The sequence below is a fragment of the Xenopus laevis genome, chromosome 5S (assembly GCF_017654675.1).
Source record: "Xenopus laevis strain J_2021 chromosome 5S, Xenopus_laevis_v10.1, whole genome shotgun sequence".
Lineage (NCBI taxonomy): Eukaryota > Metazoa > Chordata > Amphibia > Anura > Pipidae > Xenopus > Xenopus laevis.
Window position 1 is genome coordinate 133,867,529 of NC_054380.1, and position 23,017 is coordinate 133,890,545.

The following is a 23,017-nucleotide window of genomic DNA, read 5'->3' on the forward strand; positions in this document are numbered from 1 at the left end:
GCAAGATGGTGACAAGTTGCTGCTTGTTATCAGACAACATGAACTTTGTATAAACAAACCCCATTCTTCTCCCCATTGTTTGTAACTGTGTTGGCTTTTAGATAAAAAGTCCATAATGTCCAGGGTTTATCTGTGCACTGTTAATCTAATTAGGTACCTTGCAAAAACCAGGAATTTGTGCCAATCAACATTTAGCATTGATTGGTCACTAGATCTATGGGGCAGTTTGAGTCGTGAGCCTGGTGCTTTTGCATTTTTTTGGTCTCTGAATGATACAGGAGCTTGTATTGTTACCTTTTTATTATTAAAATCCTATTTTAGAAAGGGGAAGACATTTTTAAATAACCTGCAACAATATTTTTTTCCTAATTTGTGTTTGTTTGTGCATTTTCCTGATTATACTGGAGTCAGCTTCCATTTAGCTTTGTGTCTTAATGAGGTTTATCTCTTTATTACTTTATGTCATTCCTAGAAGGTCCCTGCAGAAAAATCATGTGTATGGCGTGTGCTTCATTTAGTCTGGAAAACTAATGTTTGACAAAATTCAGTGAAGACCCTTTAAACACATGGGGGTAAATTTATCAAAGAGTGAAGTTCTGCCACTAGAGTGAAATTCCGCAGCTCTCAATTCATTTCTATGGGATTTTAAAAGGCGTATTTATCAATGGGCGAAGTGAAAGTTCACCCTTTGATAAATACGCCTAGAAAAATCCCATAGAAATTAATGGAGTGGCGGAATTTCACTCTAGTGGCGGAACTTCACTTTTAACTTCACTCTTTGATAAATATACCCCAAACTGCCTGTAAAATGAGCAGAGGGTTAAGGAATTATTATGCTTATTTTATAGCACAGTACCATTTAGCACAACTCTTTATAGAGATTACAGTATTTGTCAGTCATCATCAGTCCCTGCCCCAGTGGCACTTACAGACAAAGACCCCATCACATCCATCTTCATCAGGAGCCAATAAAAAGCAAATGTAATGTTGCTCTGCTCAGAAAATTAAGCTTGTGAAAAAATAAAGAGAGTCATCTGAAGTTTCTCTGGTCAGCAGAAAATTAATTGTGTTTGGTTTGTATCACTTTTGTCTCAGATTCTAATTATAAGCATTGCAAAAGCTTCTCATGGAAATTAAAATTTAGCCAATGATAAAATTAAAATAATATTTTAAAAGAAAGTTCATACTGGATACAGAACCTAATAAGAATATAAATATAGAAATACTGCTATTTTGTATATGTCGTTTATGTAGAACATATTAGCATTATTAAAGGTTGGACTTTGTTTTTATCTTTCTTGCAGGCCATGGAACTAAAGGGGTGTTTGAACTTCTTTCAGGCTGGCGCAGAACAAGAGAGAGTTTGCCATTTAAAGACAGAGTGGCAGACGCCTATTCCGATGTCATGGTTTCTTACACGGTGACCAGTTCTCTCTACATCATCACATTCGGCATGGGAGCCAGCCCTTTTACAAACATTGAAGCCGTCAGGATCTTCTGCCAGAACATGTGCATCACCATAGTCCTCAACTACTTTTATGTCTTCTCTTTCTACGGTTCGTGTCTAGTGTTTGCTGGTCAGTTAGAGCAAAACCGTTACCACAGCATCTTTTGTTGCAAAATTCCCTCGGAGGAGTATTTGGACAGAAAACCAATATGGTTTCAGACCATCATGAGCGACGGACATCCGCACTCCTCCCACCACGAACCAGATCCTTATGAGAACCACTTCATTCAACATTTCCTTCGAGAGCATTATAATGAATGGATTACTAATACATACGTGAAACCCTTTGTGGTTATTATCTATCTCATCTATGCATCATTCTCTTTCATGGGTTGCTTACAAATGAGTGGTGGATCAAACATAATTAACCTATTGGCCAATGAATCCCCCAGTGTCTCTTATGCCCACATTCAGCAAAAATATTTTAGCAATTACAGTCCGGTGATTGGTTTTTATATTTACGAGCCTCTCGAGTATTGGAATTCAACCGTGCAGGAAGATCTAAAAACCATAAGTTCTGGTTTCAACACGGAATCGTGGATCGAACAGTACTACCGATATTTAAAAGCTGCTAATGTTTCCGCTTCGAATAAAACAGAGTTCATCAATGTCCTTCAAAACAGCTTCCTACGGAGGGCAGAATTTCAGCACTTCAAGAACGACATCATCATTTCAAGATCAGGAGACGAGTCGAACATCATTGCTTCTCGGATGTTCCTGGTGGCGAGGACTAGTGAGAATACGCAACGGGAAGTGGTGGAATTGCTGGAAAAGCTGAGACCCCTATCTCTCATACAGAGCATTAAGTTCATAGTGTTCAACCCTACGTTTGTTTTTATGGATCACTACGGGATGGCGGTGACTATGCCAGTCCTGATCTCTGGATTTAGTGTATTGCTTGTGCTGATCTTAACTTTCTTCTTGGTCATACACCCTTTGGGAAACTTTTGGCTGATCATTACGGTCACATCAATTGAACTGGGAGTGTTGGGTTTAATGACCTTATGGAATGTTGAAATGGATTGTGTGTCTATCATGTGCCTTATATATGCATTGAATTTTGCCATAGATCATTGTTCCCCTCTGCTTTATACCTTTGTATTAGCCACCGAGCACACAAGAACGCTATGCATACAAGATTCACTCAAGGAGCATGGCACAGCAATTATTCAAAATGTTGTATCATTTCTCGTTGGGCTGGTACCCCTTCTTTTTGTGCCTTCTAACTTGACCTCCACACTGTTCAAATGCTTGCTGCTAACTGGTAGTTGCACGCTACTGCACTGTTTTGTCATATTGCCTGTCTTCTTGACTTTTTTCCCGCCTTCTAAAAAACGGCACAAGAAAAAAAAAAGAGCCAAACGGAAGGAGAGAGAAGAGATCGAGTGCATCGAAATTCAGGAAAATGCAGATCACGTGACTGCAGTGTGAAAAGTCCAAGTTGAAAATTAGCAGGGACAGTAGGCAAATAAAATCGACCGCTTGTGTTGGCCAAAGTTGCAAGTGATATTAAGAAGGGGAATTTTTGAAACATCAAGGTGCGAGTTTTTTTCTACCTGTTTTATACTGACCAAAAAAAAAAACGAAAACCGATCGAACATTTTTTATAACTTCACTTTCATACTGAAACTGTTTGGTGGAAATTTAAATTTAGTAGTAGGCGATATTTCCTTACTATAGAGCAGCTGACTTTGCTTGTGTCTTTAAACGCACCCATGTTCTAAATATGTGAAATAAATGAGGCGCAATAAGGGTTATCTCATTTGGTTTCAATGGAAATTGACTGCCCATGGGCAACGGGAAATTTCAGTTTAATAGTGATTGGATATTCAATCAATATGCTACACAGAAAGGTTAGTAGCTATTTGTTACGCTACAGTATTTGCCTATGGGGCAAGTAGTTTATAGGAAACTTTGGGATATATTTTTAGCGTTTTTTGTTGCACCTAAGCCCATGGACATGGATGACTCTGTGGCAATCACAGACACTAGAGCAGTGACACAGGCATCAGTGTTTCAGGGCAATACCCACCTTTCAGTATTTAGTATAGGCAGCTCTTTTGCATTCATCGAAAGTGGCTAATTTGAGCACTGTGGTTCTCAAGTGTATTCTAATATAGAAATGTTTGCATTTTGAACTATTTTTTTTCTTTATGTGCCTCAGGTTTTTACTGCCCACCATCACTTTGATGCCATCTCACCCCAACTAAATAAACTGCCTGATGACTCCCATTCATTGGCACATCTGGAACAGCATGGGCTTTATTACTTCCATGTTGGCATCTGGTCAGATTCATACTGAGTGGTCATTCTCATGAGCCGCCATATTAACTGTATGTGACCAGTCGATCAGCAGGCTTTTAGATACCCCATCAGTTGGTCCAGATGTTGCCAGCTTAATTACGGTATCAACAGATGTGAGTCCTGGGTTTACCATGTCCATGACCAATTTAGCTTCCATGTTAAGCTGCACACAGATTTTTCCTAACTAACTGTTGAGACCAAACTGTTCTTTGACTTGTTCAAGTTACAGATGGATTCCGGCCCAAATTTAATTTAGGTATGTAGGCTTCTGGACTAGGGTTTATGACGATGTGTTGGTCAGGGAAAATAAGTGTACTTCAAGAAGGTTGCATAGCCCATTACCATAAAGAGTTGCCGACTAATGATTATCTTCCATCCTTTATTGCACCTTATGATTAATTCTGTAAGTTGCAGTTTAGCAGCATTTTAGAGATCTGGCACTTAAAAAGGAAGTCACCTAAAAATTCAACTTTGGAATGATTCCTGCAGTAATCTAAAAATCCTTTTTGTCTGTTTTCTGTCATTTAATTTTGCATGTGTCTCACCGTGTGTATGTGTGTTGCCTCTGTGTGTGTATATGTGTGTCTCACTGTGTATGTGTGTTGACTTGCCTCTGTGTGTGTATATGTGTGTCTCACTGTATGTGTGTGTGCGTGCTGGTTTTAAGGCAACTAATTGTATATGAATATGACGTTCTCATAATAAGATAAATAATAAGATAAATGATTCAAATAATTCAAATGATTAAATAAATGATTACAAACAGAACTGTAGCAAAGAGATTTGCCAGAATATAAATTCATTTTAAGGTGACCTTCATTTTAAATAGTGATGGGCGAATTTGGGGCATTTAGATTCGCAGAAAAATCTGCGTGAAAAGGCGAAAAATTTGCGAAACGGCACCAGCGTCATGTACACTTACAGTAAATTGTTCATAACTTAAACCCTTAGTGCTGCATCCTGCCTAGCATCTCAAGGTGATCAGGCCCATATTTGTGGCAAGACCACAAAGGGCCGGGCCTAGGGCGGCAGAATTTACAGGGCGGCTTGCTGCCCAGCCACATTGTAATTTTGTGTTCATTTCAAGCTTTAACATTGTTTTTAACGAAATATCAGTATTGGTAGACAAGTATCTTCATCAAATAAGGCCTCCAAAATATTAACTCACCAAGTATTGGAAGAGGTCCAGGTGCACTGCCCTGAACCTTCAGCTAAGGAAGAGAATCAAAACCACATTGCAGTAAAGCAGGAACTCATAAAGCAGTCTTCCAAACAAACGTGTAAAAGGATTGTAGATTATATGGTATATTAAGGCACAGCCTTACGGGCTTTAAATCTCACAGACAGTTAGGGGCAGATTTACTATGGGTCGAATATCGAGGGTTAATTAACCCTCGATATTTGAATGGGAATTGAAATCCTTCGACTTCGAATATCGGAGTCGAAGGATTTAGCGCAGAAAATTCGATCGAACGATCAAAGGATTATTCCTTCGATCGAACGATTAAATCCTTCGAATCGAACGATTCGAAGGATTTAAATCCAACGATCGAAGGAATATAGTTCGATCAAAAAAACTTAGCCAAGCCTATGGGGACCTTCCCCATAGGCTAACATTGACTTCGGTAGCTTTTAGCTGCCGAAGTAGGGGGTCAAATTTTTTTTTAAAGAGACAGTACTTTGACTATCGAATGATCGAATAGTCGAACGATTTTTTGTTCGAATCCTTCGTTAGTCGTAGTCGAAGGTCGAAGTAGCCCATTCGATGGTCGAAGTAGCCCAAAAAACACTTCGAAATTCGAAGTTTTTTACATTCGAATCCTTCATTCGAGCTTAGTAAATCTGCCCCTTAGTGTAGGGGGTTATTTACTAAACTCCGGTCGGGCTTTTCGGGGAAACACATGAAATGTTGTTGTTTTTGTTTTTTAACTTACATTTTTCAAGATGTATTAAAGCCAGTTGCAGGAAAAAAAGCCTGAATCCAAAAAATCCGCCATCTCAGACCTGCCGTGGTTGTGTATAAGTCAAGGCAGTGGCCCCTATCCTGTTTTGAAGTTTCTGTGGCCTGTGCTGGAATTAGAAACTCCTACCTTTTCGGAAAAAAACTAAAAAAAATATAGAACGATTCAGGTTTTTGCTTGATTTTCTTAAGTTTTTAATTGAACCTATTAAATTGTGGATTCTACTTTGGTCAGGCTTTTTTTATTAAAAAAATCAGAAAAATTGGGACTTGCTAAATTACCCCCTAATCGTAGGCTCTACTGCAATACAGACAAGTAACTTCCTCAAAAAGAGTCTCTGTTCATTGTTATGACAGAAGAAAGGTCTACTAAAGAGCTATTGAATTGATCTCAGAAGCAAGACCGATATTTCATACTTTGTTTGCTGGCACTGTTGCCTTGGAGCAATTGCAAACCCTTGTGAAACTTGACCCAGACAAAAGAAGGCACAGGAAGGCAAATAACCCAGGTTAAAACAATGGAAAAAAGAGTTAGATATTCAACCTTTCTGAAGTTATATGAGGTTTGGCACAGGATACTGTTTCCATGCAATGGGATGTGGTCTTACTTCTTCCAATGCATCTGTTGTACCCAACCTTCCCATAAATCTCCCTGTGCTTGAAGAAACAACATATACTATTTTATGAGTTTATAACAGTAAGAATGTTCTGGAAAATGTGCGGAATGCAGAGGGGCAAATTTGTACCTGGGCAGCCAATCAAAAGCTTTCCTTTCAAATTTACTTCCTGGGGTTGAATATCCCCAGTGCTGGTAAAGCCCTATTGTATTGTTTCCAGTAGACTTGCTTATACATTGTTGATGTGTCCTTTCAATTTCACAGTGCATGATGCTATCAGATATTATTATGTATCAGCTGTAGATCTATATTGTGCCAGTTAAGGTGGGAAAGGGCCAATACAAAGACCCAATAGGGGTGGACAAAACTTGAGTTTGGATCCAGATAGGACAATGGTTTCATTCCAAGCTCCACTTGAAGATCCAACCTTTGGCCAGACCCCCCCTTAAAGGTCCAACTTTATGTCAGGGTCCCATTTAGCTTATAAAATGAGTACAGATATACAGTAAGACAATATCGATATACCAGTCATTCAGTCAGAGTTTCTAAAATATCTAAACATTTCCCCAAAATCTGATCTTAACTGACTTTCAAGCTGGGCGTTTCATGTAGGACAGTAACTGGCAAATGTTCCTAAACAGTTTGGGAGCCTTTGAATTAGACCACGGTTGGTCATAGGGAGGTATTTCCGAGGTATTTTATAAACAACCGCAAACACGAAAAAGCAGGGAACAGACTGTATATAGAATTTTATAGACAAACAAATGATTATTTTGAAATGCAGAAATATTAACACAATGACATACGTGAAAAATATGAATATCAGGGAAAATACACTTGTAGACGAGAGAACTTAATGTGTCAATTCTATGCCAAAGCCAATTTTGTCAGGTTTGGAATGTTTATCTTGTCTTTGTATTGCTTAAACACTGACATTTATACCAATAATGATCAAATGAATGCCACGAGTTATCAGTGTTAGGACTTTCAGCATAACATTATAATCATAACAAATGTTAATAGGTTAAAAGAGAGGTAAGTTATAGCCAATAATGATCTCAATGTACAATTATGTAATTTGGACATTTTATTCATCTTATCTGTACTCTGTGTTTTGGGAGTAGCCATGAATATCAGGAGACCAGGGTGTCACATGGCTGTATTTGGGGGAGTCCAAGCAGCACATGTAGTGGGTGGGGCCCTGCAGAAAAATTGCTGTAGGTATGAACTCATAGCAATGCACCTATTAGCCTACTGAGCTGCACCCATATAAGAAAAAGAAACAAAACATTAATGGAAGTGTTGTAGGATAACAGGTATAATAGCAAAATATGCAACTATAGTAACTGGGTCTAAAGTCACATGTTTGAAGAGACTGCGGCATAGCAGGTATAGTAGGGAGAGATGGTGTCTATAGTAACAGTGGATAATAGTCTCTGGGAAGGGAGTGTGACTGTGGGATAGCAGGTATAGTAGGGAGAGATGGTGCCTATAGTAACAGTGGATAATAGTCTCTGGGAAGGGAGTGTGACTGTGGGATAGCAGGTATAGTAGGGAGAGATGGTGCTATAGTAACAGTGGATAATAGTCTCTGGGAAGGGAGTGTGACTGTGGGATAGCAGGTATAGTAGGGAGAGATGGTGCCTATAGTAACAGTGGATAATAGTCTCTGGGAAAGGAGTGTGACTGTGGGATAGCAGGTATAGTAGGGAGAGATGGTGCCTATAGTAACAGTGGATAATAGTCTCTGGGAAGGAGTGTGACTGTGGGATAGCAGGTATAGTAGGGAGAGATGGTGCCTATAGTAACAGTGGATAATAGTCTCTGGGAAGGGAGTGTGACTGTGGGATAGCAGGTATAGTAGGGAGAGATGGTGCCTATAGTAACAGTGGATAATAGTCTCTGGGAAGGGAGTGTGACTGTGGGATAGCAGGTATAGTAGGGAGAGATGGTGCCTATAGTAACAGTGGATAATAGTCTCTGGGAAGGGAGTGTGACTGTGGGATAGCAGGTATAGTAGGGAGAGATGGTGCCTATAGTAACAGTGGATAATAGTCTCTGGGAAGGGAGTGTGACTGTGGGATAGCAGGTATAGTAGGGAGAGATGGTGCCTATAGTAACAGTGGATAATAGTCTCTGGGAAGGGAGTGTGACTGTGGGATAGCAGGTATAGTAGGGAGAGATGGTGCCTATAGTAACAGTGGGATAATAGTCTCTGGGAAGGGAGTGTGACTGTGGGATAGCAGGTATAGTAGGGAGAGATGGTGCCTATAGTAACAGTGGATAATAGTCTCTGGGAAGGGAGTGTGACTGTGGGATAGCAGGTATAGTAGGGAGAGATGGTGTCTATAGTAACAGTGGATAATAGTCTCTGGGAAGGGAGTGTGACTGTGGGATAGCAGGTATAGTAGGGAGAGATGGTGCCTATAGTAACAGTGGGATAATAGTCTCTGGGAAGGGAGTGTGACTGTGGCATAGCAGGTATAGTAGGGAGAGATGGTGTCTATAGTATCAGTGGGATAATAGTCTCTGGGAAGGGAATCTCAAACTAAAAAAATTTTTTTTTACTTTTATTTTGACCTTAAATGTTAACCCCTTTCAACAGATATGCATGTCTCATTCAATGCACTCATGGTAGTGATCTCAGGGGGTTAAACAGCAGGTTATCTGTTTTATATGATTTTTTAATGAAAGCATGAAGAGAATATATAAGACTTTGGGCATATATTGTTATGCAATAGTTTAACCAAATTATTTAAGCACATTGCATTTAATTTATCAAAAAGAATGCATGAAGAGAATAACCCTAGATAATCATCACCATAATTCATTCACATTTACTGATACCAGTGGGGTAAATTGGGCTAAGTTTTTGCAGCTGACAAAGAGACCAATGATTCAAAATTGAAATCAGTCCCCGAATATCAGAACTAAATTTCTTAACACATGACTCAACCCCAAAGTCTGTTTGTTCCAGTTGATGAGCTGCTATAATAACAGAGAGATACTTTCCTTTAGTAATGCATGAATATACTGTATATCCTTTTAAGAAAATGCATGAACGATGCCTGGTTTCTCTAAAGGTTACAAGTGTTTTTATTAGAGCCCATTTTTTTCCAAATACAGATCAACAGGTTCTTGTTGGGGAAATTAGGGACTGGGTGACTTGTAAATTATTTGACTTCATTCTTAGATCCTATTTGATTCCTATTGAATTAAAAAAAAGGAAACTAATTTATTGGAATTTCCATGCACATTAAAGGGGTTATTTATTAAAGTCCGAATGTCAAAAACTTGAAAAATTCTGTTTTTATTCTGATTTATTCTGATTTATCATACCCCGAGGATGGAAAATGTCTGAATCTGAAAATCCGGCATCTCAGACCTGACGAGGTTTTGTATATATTTAAGTCAATGGGAGAGGTTCCTATTGTACTTGGAAGTTTCTGTGGTCTGTGCTGGAATTATCCCTGAAAAAGAACTTGAACTGCACATATTCATGATTTGGGCCGGATAGCTGTACAGAAAGTAAATATGTTAAATACCATTTCTCTAATTATTGGAGCTTTCATCTTGGTTACCTGATCTCAGTTGAAGGCTGACTTTTCTCATAACTGTTGAATGTTGAAATGTTTGCAGTGTCGGACTGGGACACCAGGGGCCCACCCAAAAACCTTAGACCAGGGGCCACTCTCAATACTATTATTCTTCATCTCCACAATCAACATCTCTTCTCATAGTCTCCATCTATTTAGCCTCTTTGTTCTCATAGAAATAGGGAATGGCCATGAAATAGGCCAAAAGTTTAGCAGCATGAGGGGCCACTGACAACTTGGCCCACCGGGAGCTTTCCTGGTATCCTGGTGGGCCAGTCCGACACTGAATGTTTGAGTCTTTGGAACCCAAGGAAAAGCTATGCCTAGGGGCACATTTACTTAGGGTCGAATATCGAGGGTTAATTAACCCTCGATACTCGACTGCCGAATTAAAATCCTTCGACTTCGATATTCGAAGTCGAAGGATTTAGGGCAATTCGTTCGAACGATTCGAAGGATTTTAATCCATCGATCGAAGGATTATCCTTCGATCAGAAAAGTGTTAGCAGGCTAACATTGGCCTCGGTAGGTTTTAGGTGGCGAATTAGGGGGTCGAAGAAATTTTTAAAGAGACAGTACTTCGATTATCGAATGGTCGAATATTCGAACGATTTTTAGTTCGAATCGAAGTCGAAGGTCGAAGGTCGAAGTAGCCAATTCGATGGTCGAAGTAGCCAAAAAAAACATACAAAAATCTATTTTTTTTTCCTCTATTTTCCTCTAGTGTAACCCCTAGACTTCCATTATGTTACTTGATGGCAATACTATATCCTTCTGTGAAAGTCCTAAAAAAAACTTAGATTATTAAAAAGTACCATTTGGAAAGAAGGGAAGGGGACTGGTATTGAACGAAATATATGGTGGTGCTAAGCAGGTGGAGAAACCAACTAGAGTGGGAGAATATTAGGAAAAATTATTCCTTTAGATCAAGAATATTTAGATTTTCATTCCCCCATACAATACACCTGCTTGAAAAAAGAAACCCAACCTGTTTCATAGGAGGACATCCACTCAATGTCTAAAAACTGTGTTCTTTGGTTCAAAACAATCCTATTCTAGGTGTTGTAAAGTCACACTATTGAATGAAATGGGAATCGTGTATCTGCATAATGCAAAAGGGAAAACAACCACTTGGCTTGAAGACCAAATTGGTGAATTTGCAGTTGATAGAGAGGACAGAAGCAGGAGGTCTGGATCCCTTTAATTGTTATCAGAACTGGTCATTGTGAGACAAACCAGCAAATAAATGAGATTTTCTGAACAAGCACAACTTTGGCTGTAGATAGGATGGGTTTTCTCTCCTTAACTGGGGATGTTGGTATCAAAATGCAAGTGACTGTTTCAGAGCAATTACAGAATCCATTTACCCTATGGGTAATCTTTAACTTTATGCTGCAGCATCTGAAACAAGGGTTGTTGCCCAATCTAAACTGTGATTGTGTCGCCCAGTTTCAATAATAGTTGTATTACACCATCCAGTGAGGGTTGCCAGAACTAAGTCTTGTAGTACCTACTCCAATACTTCTGCATTATGGTCATATTCATTGACAGTACACAATAACCGGAAACAAGCCAAAGATAAACATTGGTGCATTAACAAGTCACTAATTTGGGAGGTCACTATTTAACACACACTTGGTTTGTATGTTGCAAGATGGTCCTGGTTATGTGTCAGTGGTATTGTATTCGGTCCTGGTTTATTTTATGCCATAGACTTTCCTAAAGGTCCCAATAAAAGCCATTATTCAAACTAGGAATTTCCGAAATTAATAATGGGCTTCTCTACAGATCATGGAAATGTAACAACTGATGGAAATCTAGGTTTGTTTATATTGTGTGCTAGAGAATGTTTTATCACAACTCAATCATGATTTTGAACGTTGCCAACAAGTTCCAAATGTAACCATTTCAGATCATCCATTTGATTTTGTTCCCACCTGCACCATCTTGAGGAACTGAACAGCAGTGAGCAATGCCACTGGACTAAATGCTCAGATTTTGTCAGCTAATTAATAAATGTGCAATGAAATACATCTGTGTTGGTGTGTGTATTTTTTACACATCCTATTGTAGGAGCCACTCTGATTTTCTCTGACATCTTATTAATCAAAAAAGCAAAAAACCCCTAAGCAGAAAGGGTAGCAGTAAGGGCACTGTTGGTCGAATTGCTGGTTCTTACAATTTGGCCGGAAATCATGGTTTGTGAGCAAGATTGTAACATGGATATTAATGCAAAGTAGTGTGGTCTGTTTGTGCCAGCAGTGAGTGAATAGTAAAGTGTGTGCTTATGCTGGAATGGGAAGCTTTATGAGTAGTGTTGGTTGAATTGCAGTCATTTGCCCAAATTGAAGTGCCTCATCTATAGTACTGAATATGTGATGCCCATTATAAAAAGATTATTATATAAACCTGTGAGTGATTGTTTGCCCCTTATGAGTTAAATCATTAGTTTTAAATGTGTAGTAGAATTCTAGGCCAACAACAGGTGAGAATGATATAGGTTTCTTAGCAGAACTGCCAGACAGATCAGATGCCAACCTTTAACCCAAGCCTTCAAGTCTACATTTCCCATCAGACCAGAAGTGATTGATTGTGGCATTAAAGTCAAAGGGTCATGTTTGATATAACTGGGGTGTACCCAGATGTACATTACAGAACATGCAATTCTTTAAAGGGTAAGGAAACCTTTTAAATAAGTAATGTAAAAGTAACGAGGAGGCTATTCTAAGCACTTTTGTAATATACATTCATTTTTTATTTTGTTTTAATTCCAAGATATTAAGGGATACATGTACTGTTAATATGAATGCATTGTGTTACAACAGCGCCACCTGCTGGTCATTTCCCCACCAGTCTGACCAGCAAGTAGTCAAGGAAGTTGTCAGGAGAAAGAAAGAGGCTGCTCTGATGTTCTTCTGCTTAGGAAATATTTGAGAAAGGTTTCTAATAGTTTTCTTAAGCAGAAGAACATCAGAGCAGCCTCTTTCTTTCTCCTGACAACTTCCTTGACTACTTGCTGGTCAGACTGGTGGGAAACTGACCAGCAGGTGGCGCTGTTGTAACAAAATTCATTCATATTAACAGTACATGTATCCCTTAATATCTTGGAATTAAAAATAAATAAATAATGAATGTAGATGACAAAAGTGCTTAGAATAGCCCCCTCATCAATTTTACATTCACTTATTTTAAAGGTTTACTTATCCTTTAAACCAGATACAACTCCCAGTCCTTTCATGTATCCTGGACAGAAATATCATGGGGCAAATTCACTAAGATCCGAAGTTGCGCCGGCGACAGCTTCGCCACACTCCGCCGCACTTCGCCAGGGGTAGTTTCGTCAGCGCTACGCAAATTCACTAAAATGCGAAGTTGCGCTCAGGGAGGCAAACGGTAGCGAAGTTGCACTGGCGTTAATTCGTCAAGCAAAGCGAAGTTACGCTAGCGATGCCTAATTTGCATATGGTGCCAAAGTACAATGGACGTATATGTAGCAGCAAATACATTACACTACACAAGCCCGGGAAACCTTCAGAAAATAAAATAGAGTTGTTATTTTGCCCTACACATGTGCCCACTGTATAGTTTAGGTGCCATATGTTAGGAAATGTAGGGGGGGAAGGAGGGTGCCCCAAAAAAAATTTCGATCTTTTTCAGCCTATTACCATTAAAAAAGGAAAAGACGCCAGCGTTTTTTGGGACTTAGAAAAAAATTCAACTTTTTTTGAAGCAATCCCTATCTACTCTATTGCACTTCGCCTGGTCTCAGTTGGCGAAGGCAAGTCTGGCGCAAAAGTTAACGTTCATGAAAATCTGCAAGTTAGTGAATTAGCGTAGTTACGTCCCTTCGCCATAGCGCAACTTCGTCTGGTGTAAGGGTGCGAAGTAGCGCTAGAGTAGGTCCACTTTGCTAGCTAATTGACGCCAGCGCCCGTTAGTAAATCGGCGAAGTAAAGAAATGACGTCATACTGGCGAATTTGCGCTAGCGTTAGCCACTTTGCGCTTTAGTAAATTTGCCCCCATAAGTCTATGTACACACATCCATTCCATAATACTGGGCACAATTCTGCAATCTAAAAAAATAATTGGCCTTTAAGATTAATTTTCCCAAACCTACTTAATGCTGAAAGATGCCAAAATGTGTTTTATATGGTAACCAGCTGCCACATTACTTTATTCAAAACATCTTGCAATCAAGTGGAATCAGAAAGTCTTAAGGAGGAGGTGAAATTTTCCGAAAACCATTGTGCATGGTGAAAAACAGAATAACCTTGTTTTTAAATTTGCTACTGAGGTCTGTGTTTGAGGTTTATGGCTGCACATATAGTTCAACAGTGTGGACCAGTCACCAGTGGCAAAAACAATATCAAAGGGGTCCTTTTTCTATAGTCTTGTGCCCATTGGGGGTACTTGAAAAAGTCAAGCTATGGAATAGTTCCTGTAAACTGGGCAATGATCAGAGAAAGGGCTAAGACACCATGGATGAACCTGTTTTGATGTTCTGGCACAACTTGACTGGGTAAGGGAGATATTGCGAACAATTACAATGGAGTGTCTCAATCCTACCTGTTGGTCTTTCTCTAGTAGTCTTTGTCTCCATCCAAAATAAATGTTGGCATTTTGTACAAGAGTAACTGATAGGGGAATGATGAGAGGAGAGTTGATATTTGTGTTTAGAGATGGAGAGTAAGAAATCAATTCATATGATTTTCTGCCTCGCTATATAGCTGTATCAGAATGAAATCTTATTATAAGGATAAAACTTGAAATGGTTTGTGGAGCCTCCTTGGACAGAGTGAGTCACAGCACAGTTTGTAACTATTGGCATGTTACATGTAATTGAATGTCAGTAAGTCAATAAGTCTTTGGGGCAGATACACTAACAGGCTAGTGTTAGTGATCTTGTGCTTAGGTCAATCTGCATAGGGTGGGAAATTTAAAGTTGTACGGACGTCTATTATAAATGTTGCTGCAAATGGTTTAAGTTACCGGTTTATATTACAAATGTCCAGGGAACTTTATTAAAGACAAGAGAGTTAATATAATGCCCTACACATGAGCTCACTGTAAAATGAATGTTCCATGTGTTATGAAATGTCTGGAAAATAACTTTTCCCCAAAAAAAGCTTGTTAGGACTTTTGCAGGCAATCCCGCTGAAAAAAGGAAAATTCACCAGCGTTTTTGGAACTTTAATGCATTTTCAGCACACAGGATATGATGTAAGTGACAGAAGATTGAGGAGATCTAGCTGCTTTATAGCACTTCACCTGGTCTGAGGTGGCAAAGGCAACTCTGGCGAAAGAGCTAACGTTCAGAAAAATCTGCATCTAAGTGAATTTGCGAAGTAACATCTATTTGCCAGAGTGAAAACTCATCTGTGAATGACCGTTAGCGACGGTCTCGTTCGACAGTGAATTAGCGCATGTGTCTATTAGTAAATTGGCGATGTCCCTGCGTGTGGTAACGCTGGCAAAAAGTCGCTAGCCACTTCTCTCTTTAGTAAATCTGCCCCATAATTTGAACTGTAGATCCAGTGCAGACGGCCCTTATATACAAAGGATGCACCGAATCCACAATTTTGGATTCGGCCAAACCCCCGAATCCTTCGCGAAAGATTCCGCAAATTATTGAAGCGAATATGAATCCTATGCAATGCAATCTATGCAATCATATGCAAATTAGGGGTGGGAAGGGGAAAACATTTTTCACTCCCTGCCCCTAATTTGCATATACAAATTAGGATTCAAATTTGGTTCGGCAGGGCAGAAGGGTTCGGCTGAATCCAAATCCTGCTGAAAAAGGCCGAATCCCGAACTGAATCCTGGTGCATCCCTATTACATTCAGTATATCACATCAGAACAGCGCCACAATCAAATGGACAAGCTACAGACATGACATTGATGTATTCCTTGTTTCACAAGCTTATATAGTTCTATCCTTACGACACACCTTTTGGCATGCAACCAGTGTATGGTTAAGGGCACATGCGACACTCTGACTGCTGCTGTAATGAGGCCAAAAATAGTGATGTGTAGTTAATAATGCTACCCATAGAAAAAATCATGGTGGTGACAGGGGAACCTGTGCTTAGCAATGGTCAAGCATAAATTTGAATTAAACTGAGTATTTGATAACCCAACTGAAGAGTGACTGTACAAAGGGAACTGTGAATTAACTAAAACTTACTCCAGAAGAATACATGTGGTTGAAGCTGGTTAGGACTTTGTCTCAACTCCCCATGCTCCTGGTTGGTGATTGGGCATAAGAGAAGATCAAGTGTCGAGAGATATAATCTGCCAACCCTGCTGTGCTAGTCTGGAGAAGGGAAGGGCAATAAAGCTGTAATAAAGAGTGTCATTGGTCTCAGTTATGAAGAAAGCCTAGTAGAACTGCAAAGCTGTAGAATTCTCTCCCAAAGGTGTTTATACTGGAAGACACATTAGATAACTTAATTTTTTTTATTATTATTCCTAATTTATATAGTGCCAACACTTTTATGCAGTGTCCTATAGCTGCTGTCCCAATGGAGTTTACAATTAACCTGTCTGTATACTTAGGGGCAGATTCACTAAGGGTCGAATTTCGAAGTTAAAAATACTTCGAAATTCGACCCTCGAATTGAAATCCTTCGACTTCGAATATCGAAGTCGAAGGATTTAGCGCTAATCCTGCGATCGATCGATCGAAGGATTTTTCGTTCGATCGAACGATTAAATCCTTCGAATCGAACGATTCGAAGGATTTTAATCCAACGATCGAAGGAAAATCCTTCGATCAAAAAAAGGTTAGCAAACCTATGGGGACCTTCCCCATAGGCTAACATTGACTTCGGTAGGTTTTACCTGCCGAAGTAGGGGGTCGAAGTTTTTTTTAAAGGGAAAGTACTTCGACTATCGAATGGTCGAATAGTCGAACGATTTTTCGTTCGATTCGTTCGATTTCGTTCGTATTCGAACGAATTTAACCAATTCGATGGTCGAAGTACCAAAAAAATACTTTGAAATTCGAATTTTTTTCATTCGAATCCTTCACTCGAGCTTAGTGAATCGGCCCCTATGTGTATTGGAGGAAATAGGACTAACCAGAGGAAAACCTACACAGACCCTGGGAGTACATACAAACTCCTTTAAGAAAGTTCTCAAGTTGGAATGAAACTCAGGACCCCATGGGGCACTTTTAGGAAATTTCTATTAAAGTGAATAGAGCTGCAATTTTAAGCCCAATGAGCTACAAAACCTCCAGTAGACAAAAAGAGCAAAAGCATCGTGTGTGCCATCTCCCTTACACCTATAAATGTGTCATATGCAAATTATCTGCATTAAGCTAATCAGTTTAATGAGCTTGCTCATGGATTTACCAAATACTGATAACAGGTTCCCTTCTCCAGAATGTGGTTATACATTATTTATTCCCCTACAGGAGATGTTGCTTCCCCGGCATCCAACTAATAAAAGTTTGAACTTGGAATGCACTTCCACTTACCAGAAGCGCTTAAGAAGAAAGAGATCTGACTGTGGACATGCAGAACACAACTGATTTCAATCAGATCTTTTATTGCCATTAGCAGAGACTTGAGAAGTGATCCCACCCAATAACGGCAATAACTGCAAATCACTGTTTGACAATCCTAATCAGTCCCTAAAAACCACTCTGATAAATATGTTCCTTAAGAGCTTTGCCCTAGAGCACACATCTAGTATTTGGGTATATTAAAAAGAAAAACACTAAAAAGATGCAGTTAAATGTGATAGACTTTTATTAACGCTTTTGCAATTTTATTCACACAAGTAATATATATATATATATATATATATACATATTTACATAAATGATTATTATTATTTATACATTATTCAAATAATTTTATTTATTAAATAATAAAATATAAATAAAAATAAAGTACATTTACAGGATTTATATAACAAATATAGACAAAAAAGCTGTAGTTCAATGCCCCGAACCCTAGACAATGGGTTCGTGTAGGACACAAAAGTATCTTCTTGGTTCTGTACCAAAACCAAAATGGTCCACAAAAAAGTCTCCTTAGATTTCCTTGGAGAAGTGTCAGCATTCACAGTCAGAATCCCATCAACTTCCTCATAACTGACTGCAGAAGTAACAGAAATGCTCTGCTACACGAGTCCCTCTTTACTTTCCAGTTCCAAGAGTTGACTGTGGGACTCACTTGGGGGCTTGGCAGGCAAAAGCAGCATTTTTCTCTATGTCCTCTGTGGCATCTCCCATTGGGAATGAGAAGCCATCTCCTAAACTGCTGAAGATTGGGAGGAGCCAATATTTCTTTTCATTGCCAAACACTTGTCTCAGATTCTTGCTGAAGCCCAAGTTATAGGGATTCTACTCCTCTGTGTCACCATGATACTCTCTCTCACTTATATTCCTTACAGCCAGGTTGAAATGGTAGCGGAACAATTGGAATAGGGCTATAGAGAACAGTGTACATAAGATGAACAGCACAATGATAGGGATTTTGGATTGGCTGTTGGGCAGCTGATGAGTCCAGAGTAGAATGGAGCAATAAAGCGACACTGCACTAGTGAATATGCACAATAGCACTGCATACAGCAGGAACAGGAGGAAGAACTTGTAGTTGGATAATCCCACACAGTTGTTTAGAAATACGCAGTGATGATCCAGTTTCAGGATACAGATGTTACACACTGGGCAATGGTAGCATCTGTTTGGCTTTAGCAGTTTGCATGTCTTACAGTACCTCAGTGATGTTTGGGAATTGACAGTACAATATACAGTCAAGTCTTTAGCCTTATGAATGAGGATCTTCTGCAGCACTTCTGGCCTCTCATCGCTCTGGTACAGCTGAATGTCAGACTCCCATAGGCGGAATTTTGCAGGAGGTACAGCAGGAGGCGTCATCACAGTCCGTAGATAACAGCACACGCACAGGAGGAACAACATGTGGAAAATCACCAGGAAAGTCACCTTTGCCTCTAATAACTGTACGGTGAATATGCACAGCTCCACCACAAATATATAATAGCAGCTAGCAAAGATCCCAATGATGAGTAGAACCATGATCCGGGCGGCCTTTCTCATGAAGGAATGAATATCTGCTTCTTCTTGATCTTTTGTTTTCATCTCATTATCTTTATCTTCTTTTGACATAATTATAGTTTTTAAAAAGTAAGAAAAATATAAGAAAAAATCCAAAAAGTGATAAGACTGAGTCTCTGATGTGTCACCACCAGCGCTCGTAGGTCATATGACAAAGCAGGTGAGTGACATCAGCAAACATCTCTCCTCTCTGTGACATCACAGTGCACTCTGTATTCTCAGCCAATAGGAAGCCAGGTGCATTTCCTTTATATGCAAATGATCTCCAGATCAACAACCTTAAGGTGGCCATACACGGGCCGATAAAAGCTGCCGACAGACCGTGTCGGCAGCTTATTGGCCCGTGTATGGGGCCCCGCGACGGGCTTTACCGATCGAGATCTGGCCGAAAGTCGGCCAGATCTCGATCGGATGGGACAGAAAATCCCGTCGGATCGCGGCCGCATCTATTCATTGATGCGGTCCCGCGATCCGACCGCCTGTTTGGGCATCGTTAGGATCCGATCGTTGGGCCCTAGGGCCCACGATCGGATCAGCCGATATTGCCCACCTCAAGGTGGGCATATCGGAGGGAGATCCGCTCGTTTGGCGACATCGCCAAACGAGCGGATCTCTCCATGTATGGGCACCTTTAGGATAAACAAGGTAACCATAGCAACAAACTGTCAAGCCACTCCCACCATGCCTGCAGTGTAACTTACCTTTCCCTATTTTAACCTCCAACAGTTTTTAGTAATTATTATGGCAGAATAACTGTCACTACATTTAAGGATCAAATAAAGAGATTATGGTGCAACACTGAGTTCTTGGGTGATATTTACTGAATTACAATCACACTAATAAATATTTTGCACAACTAATACCCACAGGCACTTTCTCCCCGTTTGCCCCTCATTTCTTCCTTATTTGCTAGTGAATGTCCCTTAGTAACAAGCTGGGGATAGAGAGACAGGGAATCTATGAGCTGCTGATGTACCACAGAGCTTACAGTTCTGGCAGCCCAAATCCATAGGCAGGTGACATTATAAGGAGTAGACAGAATTATGGTAACAGTTTGGCCTTGTCATTCACTCATTACACAAGCAACACTAGTGCCCCCCACTCTGACCAGTACCCCAAAATCCCACAGGGACCTGCCATCCAGCCTTTCACTGAATGGGGGTGAGGGGGTTCAACATGGCCAGGACTGGGGGAATTCTCACATGGGACATGTTTAGTAAAATGTGGAATTCCTCTTTGTTCATGTTAATATATCAGGTGGGTTTTACTGCTGACATTAAATATGTATCTAAATATCGTAACTGCCCCTTTCAATAATGTGCTAAAAATATCTCCATGAAAATACATTACACCAGCCTGTTGTTTAAATTTTTACAAAGATAGGCAAAAATTTGCTCCAAAATATTTCCAGACTAGAAGAAGAAGAAGAACCATCAACAGCAGAACCTTTTCTCTCATGAGTTGGAAGATCTTTCAATCAAATTTAAAAAACTTCAAAATTCGAATTCAAAAAGACCAACCGAAATGTATAAATTTTTTTTGGCCGAATAGGTCCATTTCGGATCGATTAGGTCTGCTTTCGATCCAATTAGAATTGTGTTAAAATGCACACAGATTTTATTATACATTTGTATGTTAATGTTTTAATGACGTACGAAGCAATAATAGCTTTATATACATTTTATTTAGGAAGACTGAGGTCATACATTTCTTATATGAGGGGTATATGTATTTGTTAGGCAATAAATAATCCCTGTATTATTCAACAGATTTAAAAGCATAAACAAGTTAATTACAAACTTTATTTTATTGCCATTTACCTAAACTCACTATATGATAGATATCCATTTTGTTATCAAATGTACCATGTAATATTATCATATCGACAGGATGTTTATTGCCTTTATTCAAAACATAAATTGCAAATAAATCTGACCTCTTTCTATTGTCGAACCATATATAAAAAAAAACCCCAAAAAAACAAAACATAATAGTGACTGCTTGAGCCCTATAATGTGATATCATGGACATGACGACTATTGAATGAACTGACTCAGGTACAAATCGTTTCTTACTGGGAGAATATAGAGCAGCCAATGATAAACCACATTGTTACTGGAATGTCACATTAAGGCAAACATTTTAAATAATATTAATATTTATCCATTTCAGTCTTAATTTAATTTAAAGATGAAGCAAATGTAATACTGTAAATGATTATTATTTTTAATCTATATGTAAGTTTGCAGATCTCCTTATAAATTATCATTCCTCATTCCTCAAGTTTACACTGTTTGCACACAATTGCTAAATATAGGTATGGGACCCATTATTCAAAAACCTGTTATCCAGAAAGCTCTGACTTAGGGAAAAATCCATCTCCCATAGACTAAATGTTATCCAAATGTTTAAACATTATTTCCTTTTTCTGTGTATAATAAAAAAGTAGCTTGTACTTGATCCCAACTAAGATATAATTAATCCTTATTGGAAGCAAAACCAGACTATAGGGTTTATTTAATGTTTACATGATTTTCTAGTAGAGGTATGAAGATCCAAATTTCAGAAATATCCATTACCAGGAATACCCCAGGTCATGAGCATTCTGGATGACAGGTCCCATACCTGTATATAATTTTTTCAATTTAATATAAACTTCCCTATGCAAGAAATGATTGATAAGACTGATGATAAGATCAAGGCAAAATACTGTAAATCGGTATCAGTAGGAATATATTGTATCTTTTATTAACTTGTACTTTTAATCTGTCACCTTTCCCTTTTCTGTGTAATAATAAAACAGTAGTTTGTACTTGATCCCAACTAAGATATAATTAATCCTTATTGGAAGTAAAATCAGCCTATTGGCTTTATTTAATGTTTATATGATTTTCTAGTAGATTTAGGGCAGAGACACACACTCAGATTCGGGAGATTAGTTGCCCGGCGACAAATCTGCTCTTCTTCGGGGCGACTGTGATACCCGAACTGCCTCCCGTTGGCTAGAATGTAAATTGCCGGGTGGGTGGCACTCGGAGTGCTTCGTTTTCCGAAGGCGCCCGAAGTTTCTTCTTGAGGCAACTTCGGGAAAACAAAGCGCTCCGAGTGCCATCCTGATGCCGATTTTCATTCTAGCCGACGGGAAGGCAGGGGAAATAGTCGCCCTGAAAAAGAGGAGATTTGTCACCGGGCATGAAGGTATGAAGATCCAGATTCCGGAAAGATCCGTTGTCTGGAAAACCCCAGGTCCCGAGCATTCTTGACAACAGGTCCCATAACCTGTGGTGAAAAAAACATCTAAAACTAATCTTATTGTTGTAGGGAATCAGTGAAGTCTGTGTCTGTATGCTATAAGCGGTTACCTAGCAACCAGCCGTTCAGTGATCTCTGTGTAGCAGGAAGTGACACAGCAGCTAGTGAGTGGCTGGCAGGAAGAAGAAGTAGTAAATACTGGCAAAAGAGAAAAGGCTGTTTTTTTTCGCAGTGTCCCGCCGGCTCAGTCCGACCCTGGCTGAGAGGCTCCACCAAAAGTATTCATTTGGATCAGGCTGGCACAGGGAAGCCACATACTGTGCCTGGAAAGACAGAGAGTGTGAAAGCAATCCAGACTGCAGGAACAAATAGCAGGAGATTCCTATCTGAGTATCCAAAGGGCCTGGTAGTCGCACTGTATGACTGTGCTGGACTCACCTGAAGAGGATTTGGAGTGAGTTTCCTGTTTAAAGGGACAGTACCCTAAAGAAGGGCTTGAAGATACAGACACTGTATCTTTATTAAAAGGACATTAAAGGACTTTACCTTTTTTAGTTAGGTAGACAGATTGCGCTAGCAAGTTATTTAGTGAAGCCCTATTGCTACCGGTTAAAAGTGCTGCCTGTACAGTATTAGTTGGCCATTTATTTTAGATAAACAGTTATTCAGTTTATTCAATACTGTGTGT

General features: G+C 39.4%; 2 protein-coding genes across 2 annotated transcripts in view; one reads left to right on the forward strand and one right to left on the reverse strand.

The window, feature by feature from the left end:
• The window catches only part of LOC108717498 (patched domain-containing protein 4), a 74,414-nt gene extending 71,466 nt beyond the window's left edge, over window positions 1-2,948 (forward strand). The window contains exon 3 of the mRNA XM_018264732.2: window positions 1,305-2,948. Coding sequence (XP_018120221.2) covers window positions 1,305-2,938 — 1,634 coding nt within the window. The 3' untranslated portion in view covers window positions 2,939-2,948. The remainder of the gene's footprint in view (window positions 1-1,304) is intronic.
• Window positions 2,949-18,342: 15,394 nt separating this feature from the next.
• On the reverse strand, window positions 18,343-19,128 carry LOC121394134 (palmitoyltransferase ZDHHC20-A-like). The gene has a single exon (XM_041564143.1). It carries the CDS (start codon window positions 19,126-19,128, stop codon window positions 18,343-18,345), a length of 786 nt encoding a protein of 261 aa, XP_041420077.1.
• Window positions 19,129-23,017: the final 3,889 nt, after the last annotated feature.

What these genes read in the sequence shown, in the direction of transcription:
- LOC121394134 (XM_041564143.1), bottom strand. Translation starts at nt 19,128, where the DNA reads ATGTCAAAAGAAGATAAAGATAATGAGATGAAAACAAAAGATCAAGAA.